The following is a 17,006-nucleotide window of genomic DNA, read 5'->3' on the forward strand; positions in this document are numbered from 1 at the left end:
CCCAGAGACCCTGAACTGTGATCTGCTGTAGATGGGCATCCCAAACCCTTTGGAAGGGATGCGTCCGCTGTGGCAAGTAGATCTTTTAGCTGACCCTGTGATTGATTCCATGGACATGCTAAGTATTCCTTTAGAGGATGCATGTTTAATCTTGCATGAGGCAGTATTGCAATGCATGATGCAGTCATCCCAAAGAGTTGAATGTAAGTTCTGACTGCGCGTTAATGATTGCTTTGGAATCGTAGTAGCATTGTTTGAAAATTGTGAATCCTGGCTGCATTGGGATAGGCTAAACCTGTCTGAGTTTTTAGCATAGCTCCTAGATAGGGCTGCAGCGGTGTGGGTTGAAGATGGGATTTGTGTGCATCGACTTAATCCCTGCGGATTCAGAAGATTTATGGTAATCAGAGTGTGTTGTAAACACTTGTGGTGTGTGTTGGTTTTGATGAGCCAATAGTATAGATTTGGGAACACATGGATATGTCATCTTCTTAGATGAGCTGCTTCCACTGCTAGACATTTTGTGAATACGGTGGGTGCAGTAGTGACTCCGAATGGGAGTACTTTGAATTGATAGAATTGCCATCACAAATCTGAGATATTTGAAATGTGCTGGGTGAATACTAGGGAAATAAACGTACATATCCTTTTAGTTCAGTGTTGACGAAATTGCCTTGCTATAAGAACTGAAGCACCTATTGAAGGGTGACCCTATGGAAGTGTTCTGATAGTATCTTTAATGGCCCAAGAATAAGCTTTCCCGCAGAGAACCGTTTTTTTGGGGGGGGTGGGGGGGGGGGGGGTGTTAGGAAGTAAAGTGAGTAAAATAGCTCCTTTTGTTAAAAGAGCTTATATCTCTTGTTTGAGCTGTTGGTGCGCCGAGAACTTGTGAATGCAAGGTGGAATATTGGAAGGACTGCTTGTGAGCTGCAGGCAATAACCATGTTGGATAATGTCCAACACCCGTTTGTCTGATGTTACTGATTGCCAAATGGCAAGGAATTGTTGCAGTCTTTCCCGACTGGTGTATGCTGGCAGAGGGGAATTGGTATTAAGTCAAAGCTTTTTGGGAGAGGGAGAGGTACATGTTGGTATACCGCAACCCCTTCCTTTAAAATTGTTTCCTCAGTAACTACCCATGTAGGATCCTTTAGAGGGGGAGGATTGAGTTTGAGTCTTGTAGGAAGATGCGTTGGCATCTGCAGGGGTACTTTTTGAGCTTCCCCTAAAAAATGAGCGACAAAAGGAGTCTCTGAGGAGAATACTGGTGTTAACTCCTCTAGCTGCAGTATCAGCAGTGTCTAGCGCGCACCTGATTGAGGAGTTGGAAATTAGTTTTCCCTCCTGCACTAGTTCCTGCCCTTTTTTTCCTGTGCTCCTCTGGGAGGTATTTGAGTACCTCCTCTATTTCTTCCCAGGGAGCCCCATCATACGTAGCCAAAACACCTTGTATGTTGGCTTTGCGCCCGTCATTGGTTTGTTGTGCAGCCACTCTTGTCTGAGGCATCTATTAATTTTGACTCTTTGTCTGGAGGTGGTGCATTGCGTGAGGTTTGGGAATTTGCTCTTTTACGATCATTGGACACTACACAAGAGCCTAAAGAAAGCTGGCCCTTAATAAAAATTGGGTCTGATGGTTTTGCAGGGTACAAATCTGGATTGGTGTCTGTGGGAGGATCTATATCATACTCATCCCATGGACCTGGTGGTGGTTGTCCATAAGTGCAATCCCCAGCATCAAGATCTGCATGAGGGAACTCTGTGGTGTAATGTCTAGAGAGTCTGAACTCGGTACTTAAGCTACTGATTAAGAAGGTGGAGGGATTGAAAGAATGGGATGAGAAGCGCTAGTAGCCAGGTTTTTCTTTTTGAGAGGAAATGTTTATCTTGTGTCCTGTGAGCTAGGAATCTTCCTTTGGGAGGGTGGCTCAACAGGTTTGTTGAAATATGTCCAGTGTCTGGATTAATTTACATTTTCTTATGTTTTGGATTCAGCTTTTCTTGCATGGTTTCCAAAATTGGCTCCGGAGGCTTTTAAGGAGAATTTTTCAGTTTCGGCGTCAAAATTTTTGGTAAAGGGCCGATTTTTCCTTTTGTCCTTCAGAACCAAAGTTTTAGGCACCAAAGGTGTGGTATGTCGACTCAAGCCAGAGCTGGAATGCTTGACTTACGCTTTTGGTGCACAGCCAGAGGGCAGGGCATTTGAAGCAGAGTCTCTGTGTCTGCCATGGCCCGATGGCAGCGGTGGCCCAGAAGCCTTTTGTTTGGTGGAAGCGGACTTTGTAGGCAAATGGGGTTTGGTGCTCACAGCACCATGACTGGCTGGGACATCCTGCGATTCCAGTTCAATCTCCAATCAGAATTGGAGTCCTGTACAGAGTAGGCCTCTTCCACTAAGGACACTTCCATTTCTTCCTGTTTGATACCTTCTCTGAAGACATCATGGGTGTCTTCGAAACTCTGCTGCTGCATTTCTCTTCGAACCAGACAGTCCCACAGGGTATTTTTAAATCGAAATGAGCGATAGGCATCACAGTCTTCTTCACTGTTCTCCGGGGACAGGCACAGGTTACAGACCTAATGAAGATCTGTGTGCGGATATTTAGAGCGCCTCTGGGGGCAGAATTGGAACAGAGTCTGTTCCATCGGTAGATTACTCAAAGTTTTCATTGAGTGGAAATGAGTGATAACGGCTGAAGGCTGTGGTTGGAGCTTAACCCCTTCCATGCTGATGACGAACCCCAGCCGTCATGCACTACAGTGCTCGTGTGCTGATGACGGCTGGGGTTCGTCATGACCTGCCCCTGTTCATTTGTTTACAGCACAGGGGCGGAAACGGGCCAGCAGTGAAGGGGTTAAGAGATCCAACTAGGAAGTCTTCCAATTATCGACATGCGGTGGATGGGAAATGCAATCGAAATACAGACAAGGGTACAGTGGGTTGCACACGTAAGGGATCTCGAAGAACGGTCTCAAACTGGGGCACCGCAAACCACATCCGAACGCATGTGGGAAAGAAAACAATCTAACAATAGAATTGATGCCCAGGTGCACCATCACCGAAAGGAGGAGTCTCATTGCCTCGTAACTGGAAAAAACGTAATTGAAGGAAAACAATTGCGAACATTCAGACCAAACACTAGATGGCAGGAGTATGCAAAGCATGTGTATCTCCAGCACACATGCCTCGAACATAGGATTTTCTTTTAAAGCATGTAGTCCAGAAACATTTTTCAGCACACACTTTTGTATTGTTTACAAGATTATCAATGAATATCTAAAATCAGGCTATAAGGGAATTTAAGATGAACAGGTCAGTCACGCTGGATCTCTCAACGTGGAATCTAGCTGTCCTGAGTCCAAAGCTATAAAGCATCTGGTATCCTGCTACACTGTCATTAAGACATTTGCCATGTACATCCTGGTGGAATAACAGCTGGAAACCACTAAGTGTGGATCTCACAAAGGTGCCTATTTGCCAAGACAATTGAGATTTTTGTAACCACAGTTATAAGAATTAACGGAGACTGTGCTCAAATGCAGTGCTATGAAAGCTCAACTAAAGACTAGATTACACGTGGCCAGTGCACATTTATAAAATAAAACCACAATATCAAATGGTTTGTTCAGCACTCGCCAGGCTATTAACCAAAAAGCAAACTGCAGTAAATTAAAGACTCCTGTTTTACTGTATGCCCAACTCACCCTGCTGCCCAGGATTTTCTGAACTGGTTCCGAATCATCAAATACCACAAATCCAAAATTAGGAAGTTTCCCGCCACTGTTAATGCGTAGCTCCAAGACATTGCCCCAAGCTGTGAAAGTAAAGAAAATAATTAACTTTGTTGCAAACTTTACAGTTTCAACTATACCTTCAGAAAAAATGCATTAGGCAGAGCTGAAGAAGGTGGAAAATCTAGAGCGTTCTTTCCCTTGGCACAAAGCAAGTTTATAGTGGGTTTCAGATTGTATAGGTTACTTACCTGTCTCACCAAGGCAAGGTTGGTGTCTTTCGCAGAGCTACATGATTGAATCATTCCCAGTGAGAAAGTACTAGCAGTTTTAAACACAGCAGCAAACATCAACAGGCAAAACATGTTTTAGTAGCACATCCAAGTTACTGAAGACTGCCAAAACTAACTAGTGATGTCAAAGTACTGAGGATTTACTCTCCTTTTAGACCACTACAGCTAATATTTCAAAACATTTGTGATTAAGGATGGAGTCGATATGGTCAGAAAAAAAAAAAGAAAAAAGAAATTTGTCAAATGCTTAATTTGAACCAGTGGTTTACAGTGCTCGCCACTGGCGCTTACTTGTCAACACCGGCACTTATCACAGTCTGCCACAAAGTGGCGCTGATTGGTCAAATTAGAGATGAACACAAAAACTGTTGTTTAATTCAATATACACAACAAATTACTAATACCTGCTGCCCAAGCCATTCTTCTAGATTTGGGGGCTTGGTATAGGAGGAAATTTAATACAACTAGAGTGTGGTGGTTAGTTGTGTTGGTGGTGTGACTGGCAGTGCTGGCAGGGGCAATGGGTGGTGCGAGCTGTACTGGCCTCCTGACAAGGACCCTGATGGACAAGTTACTTACCTTTGGTAACAATATATCTGTAAGAAACATAGGGCGTCAGACTGGATTGGGAAAGTTTTTGTCAGCTGTACTCCTGCGCGTCGAAAGGTGGCGTCGGTCAGCTCTGCGTTAGTCGGCGTTGTGGTCGACAGGATAACGTTGCAGTAGCTACTTAGCAATGACGTCAGTTCTGTACACGGCTTTCCACGCCAGAAGTGCAGGACTATGCAAGAAAATGACCACTGGAGCACAAAATTAAGGCCCTGAAAGGAAATCCTTAACCCTAAAAAGTCAGTTCGCAGAATGCGGAGGATGAGTGGGGCGGTAAGGAATCTATTACCTGTGTTTCTTACATATATATTGTTACCTAAGTAACTTGTTTATCTGAAATAAACAGTTATAGATTCCTTACCTTAGAATAGATACCCCAGCAATACCAACCCAGGAGGTGGGCCTGCAAACCAAGTTCACACCAGAAGGTCCTGGAGAACAGAACGGCCAAAGCAGCGGTTACTCCGGACTTGGCTGTCCAGGCAGTAGTGTCTCGTGAACGTGTCCAGCGATGCCCACGTAGCTGCCTGATAGATGTCATTAAGGGGAACTCCACGTCCCAAAGCAGTGGTAACTGCCGTCGCGCTGGTCGAATGGGTGCACAACCCCACTGGCAGCTCCTTCTTTGCCAAGCAATAACAAGATTTGATGCACAAGTCAGTGCCACGAAGAACACCGGTCTAGACTCACCCGCTAATCCTGCCCCGGGCTGGCTCCACCGGGCCCCGCCGCTTCCCACTCCCGCCGCATTTAGCCTGTGGTAATCGGATCACCACAATTTCATTAGAGGTAAATCACAATGCCACTCGACCCGATTGGCCCCCATTGATATTAACTCATGCATTATTTCAAGGCAGTGCATACCGGGACTCGACCAGAGTCCACTGAGGGAACAGGGGCAGCACTGTGAGGGCACTTCTACGTTAAATCCTCCGGGGACCACTTTAACACAACCGCTTCAGTCGAGCGTTCTTTAAACAAGCAGCTCACAGGTGAGGTCTCAGGCTCGGCAAAATAGAAAGCAGGCGCAGCTCCACATCCGGGCGGGGAGGAGACCTGGGAGGGCGAGGGCTGGCTGCACATGCCCGGTATATGTTACTTTCGCGTGCCCTGCGGCTCGCGCGTGCGGCTGGTGTAGGCAGCGCCTGTCCCCTGCCGGGGCTTCCGTGATGACGAGGGAGCCCCGGCATCAAAGAGGAAGTGAAGTGCGGGAGCTGAAGTCCCGGGAGAGAAGCAGATAGCAGTGCGGGGCTCCCATACCTAAGGAGGAAGCCCCGCATCGTGCTGCCAGAAATTTGGAGGAGCTGGAGTGCTCCAGTACCGCGCCGCAGCCAGCCGCCACATGGGGTGAGTTTGCACGTTTCCTCTTGGCGGGCGGTTGGGGGAGCTTGGTCGGGCCAGGGAGCCGGTCTTAGAGGCGTGAATAAAATGCAATTGTGCTGGTGTGCTGTGATAGCGGAAAGGAGCACTTTGGTGCTCATTGACGGGCCATGGAGCAGACAGACGGCGGAGGGGGAAGGGAAAGTGAAAGTAACTGCATGAGGCTTGCAAGGGAGACAGGAGATGGGCACAGCACGTGACTGTACGTGGTGAACGCGCGCGTCCACATATTCGATCCGGCCTGCAGTCTGCGCGTGCCCATCTCCTGTCTCCCTTGCAAGCCCTTGGAAAGCATAGTCAACGACAATAGGTCTCGCTGGCAACAGTGCTTCGCGTTGCGTCGCCAAGTGCGAGACCTAAAAACTAGTTCCTTACCTGTACACTATGTTTCTCCAGTATTGAGATCTTTCATAGATTCACATGCTTGTATCTTCCCGGTCGTCATGGTGGGAGTCTCACGTAATAGAATGACCATAGCAGTAAAAGAAAACTGCATAGAAACCCATAGGGAACAACATTGTTTGGTAACCAAACATCATTATGTGGTCCAAAACTCAGCCAATCAGCTGCCAGCCCTGACCTCACACTCCCCAGCAAACCCCTCCTACCCCAGATTTACAGCCCAGAGTCACATGCTTGTATCAGAATATAGAGCAGTACACATACCAGATTGCATTTCCAAGATAGAACCCTCTATTGTTTCAGGGCTCTGCTCCTTATTAGGATATATAAACTCCTAGACGCCATCCAGTATTAATGAACAGGTCATGAAAGAATTTTATATGCGAAGACAATATTCATATAAGAATGGCTCTTAATATGCATAGGTTCACATATACTTACATACTTTTGTACACGTATATAAACCTATAGTTTGAAAAATACCTTATTGAAATAAATGACGTAGGACTGCTTGTCCCACTGCTGCATCCTCCTTCCACGCATTGTCTAGACAATAGTGTCTAATGAAGGTGTGCACATTTTTCCATGTCGCCGCTCTGCAGATGTCTGGAAGCGACACTCCCGCGAACAGAGCTGCTGAAAGTTGCCATCTTTCTCGTGGAATGAGCGTGCGCTCTGGATCGCAGAGGTTTTCCAGCTTTCTCATGGCATATGGAAATGGCAGAAGTTATCCATCTCGAGATACTAGATCTGGACAGTGCTAGACCTTTTATAGGCCCAAAAAAGGCTATAAATAGTTGGTTCTTTTTCTAAAGGACTTCGTTTTGTCAATGTAGAATTTCAAACATTGTTTAAGGTCTAGAGAGTGCAGGGCTCTCTCCGCTTCCGAAGGATCTCTAAAGAATGTAGGCAACACTACAGGTTCATTGAGATGAAAAATGGAAGGGACCTTAGGAATGAATTTTGGATTTGTCCTAAGTATAACTTTATCTTGTCAGAATTGAAGAAATGGTTCTGCAATTGAGAAAGCTTGAATCTCGCTGACCCTCCTAGCTGACGTTAGGGCTAACAGCAAAGCGGTCTTCCCTGAAATAAACTGTAGTTCTGCTTTGTGCACTGGTTCAAACAGTGGTTTTGTGAGCTGTGTTAGAATCGTATTAAGCTGCCAAGGGACTAGCGGTTGCTGAACCGGAGGAAACTGCAGAAAAGCCCTTTAAGAAATTATTTTATCACTCTTTGTGACCACCGCAATGGATGGTTAGGAACCCTCCTATATCTCGAAATAGCTGCTAGGTGCACCTTTAGTGACGCATGAGAGAGACCGGCTTTGGCCAAATGTAAAAGGTACGGGAGAATTTGCTCTGGAGAAGCAGTAAAGGGAGAGCTTGAGATGCACACCAATGGCAAAATCTCTTCCATTTTGCTATACAAGTTTTATTTGTTGAAATTGCCCGAGATGGTGTTACTATATCCCGGCATTCTTGAGAAATATTTAAGAATTGGAATTTATTTTCGTGAGGTTCCAGGCTGACAAGTTCAGCGATGTCAAATTTGGATGGAGAATTTGTCCGTTCATAGAAATCAGGTCCTGAAATGGTGGAAATTGTATTCGGGGGCCATCGACAATAGAAGAAGTTCCGAGAACCAGGCCTGTGTCGGCCATGCTAGGGCTATCAGAATTGATTGGCATGGTTCTGATCTCATCTTCCGTAGCACTCTCGATATCAGAGGGAATGGAGGAAATGCGTATGCAAACATTCCTGTAAAGCATTGACCCACAATCCCGCTTGAGGGAACCTGCTTGCAAAGTGCTTGCATTTCGAGTTTGGTTTGCAAACAGATCCAACGATGGGGTACCCCACAGACGAAACTCTCAGGAGTTGACTTTGAGCTAGCTCCCACTCGTGAGAAACACTGGCTGATCTGCTCAGGATATCTTCCCTTGTGTTGTGTACTCCTGGAACGTGCTGAACTTGGAGAGAGATGTTGTGAAGCAGTAGCCATTTCCAAACCTCCTGTGCTTGTTTCGATAGGAACTTTGACTTTGTACTTCCTTGTTTTAATAGGTAGAACATAGTCGTTGTACAGTCTGTCCTGACCATTACCGTTGAATCGTGTATTCTGGGGAGGAATACCTGCAAACCCCAGAACACTGCTTTTAGCTCCAACAGGTTGATGTGAAGTTGAGCTTCGTGGTCGGACCAATGCCCTTGTATTTCGAGGTCTTGCAAACGCGCTCCCCAAACTTGAAGCGGTGCATCTGTCATCATAACATAACTGGGACGCTGAGGCTCAAATAGCAGGCCTTTTGTCAAATGTTTTCTGATCCTCCACCAAGACAGGGCGTCTTGAATCTGAGGAGTGATGGTGATCCGATCTTCGAAGGACCGTTGGAATTGTATCCATTGTTTGTCTAGAAGCTCTTGTAGAGGCCTCATGTGCAATCGGCAATTGGGAAGCAAGGGAATACAGGGAGACATCATCCCCAATAAGGACTTTTAGATTCTCACTGAAGTGCACTTTTTGTTTGCAAATTTGACACCAGATTTAAGATTTTCTGAGTTCGCTCCTCTGAAGGATAAGCTTTTGCTTCTTTTGTCTGAAGCATGGCCCCTTGGAATTAAAGGGATTGTGACGGAAGAAGGGACGGCTTTTCTAAGTTGATCCGTAGTCCCAGACAATGAAAGAGATCCATTCAGCATTGTAGGGAGTGCAGAGCATCCTTGTAAGATGTACCTTTTATGAGCCAATCGTCCAGATACGGGTAAGTCTGGTGACCCTGTAGTCTGAGGTGTGCTGCTACCGGCGCCATGCACTTTGTGATGATTTTAAACCAAAGGATAAGACTTTGAAATGGTAGCGGTGCCCCGCCACTACAAAACGTAGATATTTCTTGTGAATCAGAATGTGGAAATAGGCAACTAAGAGGTCCAGGGATGCCATTAAGTCTCCTTTGCGTAGCAACAGGAGTATTTCCTGAAGGGATAGCATACGAAAGGGGATCTTCTTGATGAATTGGTTCAAACCTCTCAGGTCAATTACCTGCCTCTATTTTGACGTCTGCTTTTTCTTTATCAGAAAGAAACACAAGTAAAATCCTTTCCCTCGCTGAGGAAGCTGAACTTACTCTATTGTCCCTTTTACTATAAGAGATAATATTTCTGCTTTGAGAGCTGACGGATGTTGTTGCTTTCTGTGAACAGGTGGTTGACTCAGGGGCTTCTGTATAAATTCCAGGGTATGGCCTTGATGAATCCCACCTAAGAAAGCGCAATCCCCTTGATCTAATTTTACATTTCAACACAAGTAAGGCAATTAATTAGTGACCAACTGTTAAACGCGGAACCCAACTAGAGGGGACACCAGGCACCATCAAGTAGAACACCTTGTTCTTCCTCAGGTGTGCTGCTACCACCGCCATGCACTTCGAGAATGTTCTCGGCGCACACTTTAGTCCGAATGGGAGTACTGTGTATTGATAATGATTGGCGCCGACTTGGAATCGCAGGAACTTCCTGTGTTTGTGTGCAATGGGCACATGGAAGTACGCATCCTGTAGGTCTATAGCACATAGCCAGTCTCCCTGTTGCAACCGAGGATAAATCTGATGCAACAACAGCATGCAAAACTTCTCTCTGCTAATCCACTTGTTTGCCTATCGCAAGTCCAGAATGGGCCTGAACTCGTTCTGGTCCTTCTTGCGAACCAGAAAGAACCGGGAGTACAGACCTCTTCCTCTCTGAGACAGAGGTACGTCTTCTATCGCCCTTTTCCTTAACAGGTTATCGGCCTCCGCCTCGAGCTCGCGCAGCGGAAACTGCGAGCTGGCCGGTGGAATTGCTTGAGGTGGGCTGGTGAACCGAAGACTGTATCCATTGCAAATAATATTCAGCACCCACTTGTCCTGAGTAATTTTTCTCCACTCTGCCAGAAAAATTTGAACGCTTCCCCCCACCGGAGTGGGTAACGGCTGCAGGGGAAGTAAGCGCTCAGGGACTACACCCAGCGGGGCCTGTGGTCGCTGGTGCAGACTGTTGGCCGCCTCTGCCTTTCTGGCGCTTCTGGAACGGCCTTCGGAACTGCTGATGTTGAAGTCCCGAAGCTTGGCCATGCCCTCTTCCCTGTCCACCGAACCGTCTCTGGAACGGGCGGTACGATTTCTTTGTCTCTTTGGGCTTTTCCAGACCCACAGCCGTGAGTGTTTCGGCCTGCGCCTTCATGCGGGCCATTTCTTCATCCGCATGTTTCCCAAATAGGGTTTCGCCAGAGAATGGAAGATTGGCAACCCTTTGTTGTGCGTCAGGTTTCAGTGACGTAAGGCGGAGCCAGGCGTGTCGTTGCTGGTTAATCCCATGGCAGAAGCTATGCGCCGCCAAGAGGGAAGAATCGGCTGCAGCGCTGAGGACCTGATTCGCCACCAACATCCCCTCATTTAACACCTCCTGGAAATCTTCTCTCTTGTCACGAGGTAGGTGTTCCACAAACTGCTGGAGGGAGTCCCAGAGGTCACGGTCATAGAGCCCTAACAAGGCCCTGGCACTCGCAGCCTTCTTGGAGGTCGCCGACGTCCCACACACCTTCCTCCCAGCCGAATCCATCCATCTGGACTCTTTATCTGGAGGGACTGTGGATGACGGAGTGGTGGCATGCTGTTTATGAGCCAAGTCACTATCACAGAGGCTGGAGGAGGTTCCACTATTAGAAAAGCCGGATCAGAATCGGGAGCCCGGTATTTTTTCTGTAGTCTCGAGGGGGCCGCCTTAGTCACCGCCGGGGTGAGAAAAAGGTCCATGGCCGGTTCCTCCAGGCCCAGTACCAGTGGCAATAATGGACGAGACAGATGTTTCTGGTGCAGTGTCTCGAAGATTACCGAGGGCGTGGGCACCGTCAACAAGATGCCCAATTTTGCTGCACCTCTTAACAGGACATCGTAAAAAGCCACCAGATCATCAACCGGCGACACCCGTGTCTCCGGTGACCCCGACAAAGTCAGAGAGTAGTCCCTGGTCCCTGAGGACCTCGTATGGGAACGAGACCTGTGCTTCCTGTGGCGGCGTCTCAACCGCGTGGATGACCTGTTGCGCGATCGTTCCCTCCTCCTGGAACGAGAGCGCGACCTCCCAGTTCGTGGGCGCTCCGCAGGTTTCCGTGGAGGCGTCTTCCGTGGCCTATCCTGGGGTTTTAGTCTAGGCGTCCCCTTAGGCGGTGTAGGAAGAGGGGGCAGCGACACCGACCTTGGCGGAGGAACAGGAGGTATCTCCGACCGAGGAGCGGGCCCATGCGGCGGAAGCGGTGGTGGTGGTTGTCCTGAGGGAGGAAGTAGTGGAAGCGGAGGGTTGATGGGAGGATCCTCCTTAGGTACAGGAGGAGGGGGAGACTTCGGGCGAGGTGGTGTATATACCACCGAGCCCGGTGACTTATTCGGGGGAGGGGACTGAGAACCAGCCCCTGCAGTAGGTGATCGCCGTCTCCGGCGCCCTCCACCAGACCCAGCGTGACTTCTGGAGCCAGAACTCCTTCTGCGCCGCTTAGGAGAGTTGGAACAACTCAGAGACGCCGATCTCTTCCTTCTTGGCGCTGAGCGTCGCTTTCCCGGCGTCGAACGTCACCTCCGCGACTCCGGCGTCGAACGACGCCTCTGCGACGTCGATCGCTTCTTCCTCGACGCGAACGCCGCCTCCGCGACAAAGAAAGTTCCGTCTTCGACGACGAGCATCAACTCCTCCTCAACGCCGACTGCTTTCTTGAGGTCCTCGACATAGAGTATCCCCTCGACGCCGAACGTCTTCTCGACGGCGAACGGCGGTGTCGCCTCAACGGCGAGCGCCGATGCCCGTCGCTCCTCCTTCAACGCAGATAGCTCGACGCGGACGTCAACGAAGACGCGCTCAACGGTGGTCTCGACGGCGGCCTACCCAGGCCCTTCGACGTCGATTCTTCTCGCCGTCTCGACCCGGAGCCCCGGGGAGATGGGGAACACACCGTCGTCATCCCTCTCGACGTAATCAACGCCGATGGAGACCGGGACAATTTGCTGGTCTTCCTGCCTCGGGGGAGCCCCCCAGGGCCTCAGCAGAGGCAGAGGGAACCTTCCAAGCCTGCCCAGACCCACCTGCAGCCGTCTCTCCTCCAGGCCTTGAAGCCTAATCTTCAGCCTTTCCCTCAGGGTCCTTGCTGAAAGGTGCTGGCAGATGTCACATTCTTCAGGGACATGTGCTTCAGGGAGACAGATAATGCAGACGTTGTGTGGATCAGTCTTGGACTTCTTCCTTCCACATGCTGTGCACTTGTCAAAAAGAGCAGGCACTTTAGAGCCCTAAAAAGCCTGAACAAACACACAGGAGTGAAGGGAAACACCAAGATATAATACACTGCAAACACTTTTTCCAAAAAGTGCACAAAAAATCCAAAAAACCCTTGAAAAAGGGAGAGCTCAATGCCAGGGTCCTGTTAGCAGGAGCCGGAAAAAAGAACTGAAAGTAAAAGGGGCCTGCTGTGCATTCTGGGATACTGGGAGAAGTTCTGGAAAGTAGCATATTCCGTTCGAGGCATGTGGGCTGCTGAATTCATATCTGTGCATAGACTGTATAGCAGTATCTCCTCTAGTGGTGGTTACCTGGGCCAGCTGCAGCAGTTTGAAAAAGAGTTTTGAGGACAGCCTGGCCTACAGCAGCTTGCTGCTTTGCTTGTACGTCTACACAGTAGTGTTTTGTGAAAGCGTGTATAGTAGACCATGTGGCTGCTCTACTTATGTCTCGAAGAGGAATATTTCCAAGGAAAGCCATGGATGACCCCATTTTGCGCGTAGTGTGTGCTCTTGGGGGGACAGTTAACGTACGTTTAGCTTTTTGATAACATATTTGAATGCATTTAACTATCCATCTGGCTATTCCTGATTTTGATATGGGATTTCCTTTATGTTGTGGTGAAAAAGCAAATAATTGTTTTGTTTTTCTGAATGATTTAATTCTGTCCACATAATAAAGCAGAGCTCTCTTTACATCTAGTGTGTGTAGCGCTCTTTCAGCTACCGACTGTGGATTTTGGAAGAACACTGGCAGTTCTATTGATTAATTAAGATGGAAAGTGGATATGACCTTTGGCATGAACTTAGGGTTTGTTCTAAGTACTACCCTGTTAGCATGTATCTGCATGAAGGGTTCTTGAATCGTTAGCGCTTGTAGTTCGCTAATTCTCCTGAGTGAAGTGATGGCAACCAAGAATGCCACCTTCCATGTTAAGAATTGCAATTCGCATGAATGTAGAGGTTTGAAAGGAGCCCCCATGCGTCTGGTGAGTACTATATTTAGGTTCCAGACTGATTAAGGTGGATGTTTTGGAGGAATCACTCTTTTGAGACCCTCCATAAAAGCCTTGATTGCTGGTACCCGAAACAGGGAAAGGTGTGGTCTGTTTTGGAGATATGCTGCTATAGCAGCAAGGTGTAGTCTTTTAGAAGAGTATGCTAGGTTGCATCTTTGAAGATGCAGTAGGTAACATATAATGTTTTGTATGGAAGCATCTAATGGGTTGATTTGGTTATTGTTGCAGTAGATAACAAATCTCTTACATTTAGCTGCATAGCATGCTCTAGTAGTTGATCTTCTTGACTCCTTAATGATATTCATGCAGTCTGGAGGCAAGTTAAGGTATCCAAATTCTAAGACTTCAGGAGCCAGATTGCTAGGTTCATCTGATTGGGATCTGGGTGTCTGATTTCTCCACGGTTCCGAGTTAGAAGATGGGGTGGGAGTCGTAGCCTTTGATGAGGAACTACTGAAAGCTCCAGAAACGTTGTGTACCATGGCTGTCTCGCCCATGTGGGAGCAACTAGAATCATTGTGAGTGACTGTTGCCGTAGTTTGCGTGCAACCAGCGGAATCAGTGGTGCTGGGGGAAAAGCGTACGCAAATCTGCCTGACCAGTTCATCCATATCGCATTGCCCTGTGACAACGGATGTGGGAACCTGGCGGCAAAGTACTGGCATTTTGAGTTTTCTTTTGTGGCTAACAAGTCTATCTCTGGGTGACCCCACTTTTTGAAGAATGGCTGGAGAATTTGAGGGTTAATTTCCCATTTGTGCAGTTGTTGGCTGCGTCTGCTGAGCAGATCCGCGATTTGATTGTCTATTCCTTGGAGGTGTTCTGCCTGGAGAAAGATGTTTTTTGGAATTGCCCACTTCCATATGCTCTGTGCCAAGTGGGACAGCTGTGGAGAGTGTGTTCCTCCCTGTTTCTGGATATAGTACATGGCTGTCATGTTGTCCGTCCGGATCAACACACAGTCTTGTTGTACAAGTATTTTTGGAATGCTTTTAGGGTTAGAAATATTGCTAGCAACTCTAGTTGATTGATATGTAGTCTCTTTTGTTTGATTGTCCAGAGCCCTTGTACTGTGTATTGAAGTAGGTGGGCTCCCCAGCCTGTCAGTGACGCGTCTGCTGTTAGTACTATTTTTTTTTTTTTTTTGGAAGACCTTTATTGCACATTATACATATACACAGCGGAGTGCCTACAACCCACTGGTAGGGCCGGCCGCAATCATTGTACCATACAAGATAGATGAGCTTGACATCATACGTCATTAGCACAAGTGCATGATCCAGAAAAGCACAGCTCACGAAGGCACCACAGATGATCTAAATGCAATGTTCAAAGCACACCTGTAGACTGTGGCCGTATCGCCCTTATGTGATCTCGGTCTCATTTTCAAGTTTTGCAGAAACAAAGGCAAGCAACAACAAACCCCAACTCCCTCCCAACCCTTCTGATCCTGGTCCTAGTGAACAGTCCAAGTCCGGTAGGCATAGTGTCTAAGAGGTAGCCGATCTAGCAGATGTCAAGAAGGTCAGTAACAGGGAAGGCAACCTTTACTCGGTCTCTTCAGCTGGGCACAAACCATAGTGGGGCTCTGCAAGGCAGCCATGCCACGCTAACCCTTCATCGCACACATGAAACCCCCTATGAGTTCCATAGCGCAGACACTCTACACAGGACAGTCATCTCTCCCGCACTCTGGTATCACTCAAGCAGATTCACCTTCTCCCTCTGACAAGTCAGCAGTCGCGCTCCTCTCGCTGTCAGTGTCAGCTATGGACAGCATATAGAGCGTGAACGGAGCCCACACGTCCCTCGGGCGAGACTTCGCTGGCAGTCCCTCATAGTAACAATTCAGTTGGTCCCTGCAGTAAGCCATGTCATTCAGCCACAGCTGCACATCAGGCGCTCTCCTCCCTCCCCATCCCATAGCAACGCTCCTTTTAGCCAATTGAAGCGCCAGCACCACCAGCCGTCGCGATTGCGCTGACACCAGGAGCAATTCCCAAAAGGCAGAGGCGCACATCCAGCCTAACTTCAGTCGACGTCATTACAGTCAGCCTCTCAGTCACCTCCTTCCAGAAGTCATATACACGCGAGCATCCCCAGGCCAGGTGCACAAAGTCAGCGTCATCAGCACCGCACCGGACACACTGAGCAGTAGACCGTAGACCATACCGAACCAGTTGAACCGGCGTGTAATACCACTGTTGTAGAAACTTATAATGCAGAAGGCGGAAATTGCCATTGATCACATACCCCCCGGTCATAGTACAACATTCGGTCCATTCGTCATCACTCAGTGGTTCTGGGAGGCTCCTATCCCACCGCGCCCTAGCCAGGACCGCACCCCCTCCTTCATCTTCCTGCGCAGCTTTATATAGCTTAGATAGCAATTTAGTCCTGTCCTTAGCCGTGTAGAGCAGTTGTAAGGCCCCGAGTGCTAACGGCTCCCCTGGGTACGTTGGATATAAATCACGCACGGCAGCCCGAAGCCTGACATAGACAAAGGTAGACATAGCGGCGTTAGTCGAGCGGGCTGTCATCGCCTGTAAGGAGAGAAACGACGCACCTGGAAAGAGGTCCCCCATTGTTTGTAGTCCAGCTTCCCGCAGAACCTGCAATCCTCCGATCTCACTCGATACTGAAATACCCAAGTGATAAAGTAGCGGCATAGCCGGCGCGTATAACGGCCTTCTCATCCGCCGTGTCCCTGTGCTCATAGAGCTGTGCATAGTGTTTCGAAAAGCAGGCGAGAATACCGTCCGTGCTAGTCACCATGTTCCCCTGATCCTCAATCTCTTGTACCGTGCAGTGGCGTGCCCAAGGGTCCCTAATCTGATCCGCAAGTCCCTTTCCTGGCCTACCCCCTTCTCCATAATACCTAGCTGTAGCATGTTTGGACAGGAATTTCACCTCCTGGTCGGCCAAGTCGTTATATTCAGTGACTTTTGATCTAATGTCAGCCAGTAAAGTGACCTCCGCACCCTCCTCCAGTCGTCGCTCCAGAACCAACAACTCTCTTTCAAGCCTGGACATAGAGTCCCTGATGGACGTGAGCACCCCTGACCTTAGCCCAATACACGCCCCTCTCACCGCCACCTTAAAGGCCTCCCACACCGTGCTCATATTGTCAACAGAACCCACATTGTTCACGAAAAACTCCTCAATTATCTGTCTCAGAAGCTCACACAACACCTGATCAGTCAACACCCCAGGGGAGAGTCGCCAAGTGAAAGGAGCGGGAGCATGCGTTGGTAGCTGCAGCACCAG

At 48.4% G+C, this 17,006-nt stretch overlaps 1 protein-coding gene across 2 annotated transcripts in view; it reads right to left on the minus strand.

The window, feature by feature from the left end:
* The window catches only part of G3BP1 (G3BP stress granule assembly factor 1), a 366,859-nt gene that overhangs the window by 10,986 nt on the left and 338,867 nt on the right, over positions 1–17,006 (minus strand). For both annotated transcript variants that reach the window (XM_086931268.1, XM_086931269.1), the window contains exon 11: positions 3,706–3,815. In XM_086931268.1, coding sequence (XP_086787394.1) covers positions 3,706–3,815 — 110 coding nt within the window. The remainder of the gene's footprint in view (positions 1–3,705; positions 3,816–17,006) is intronic.

Source organism: Lissotriton vulgaris, chromosome 7 (genome assembly GCF_964263255.1).
Source record: "Lissotriton vulgaris chromosome 7, aLisVul1.2, whole genome shotgun sequence".
In the NCBI taxonomy this organism is placed as follows: domain Eukaryota; kingdom Metazoa; phylum Chordata; class Amphibia; order Caudata; family Salamandridae; genus Lissotriton; species Lissotriton vulgaris.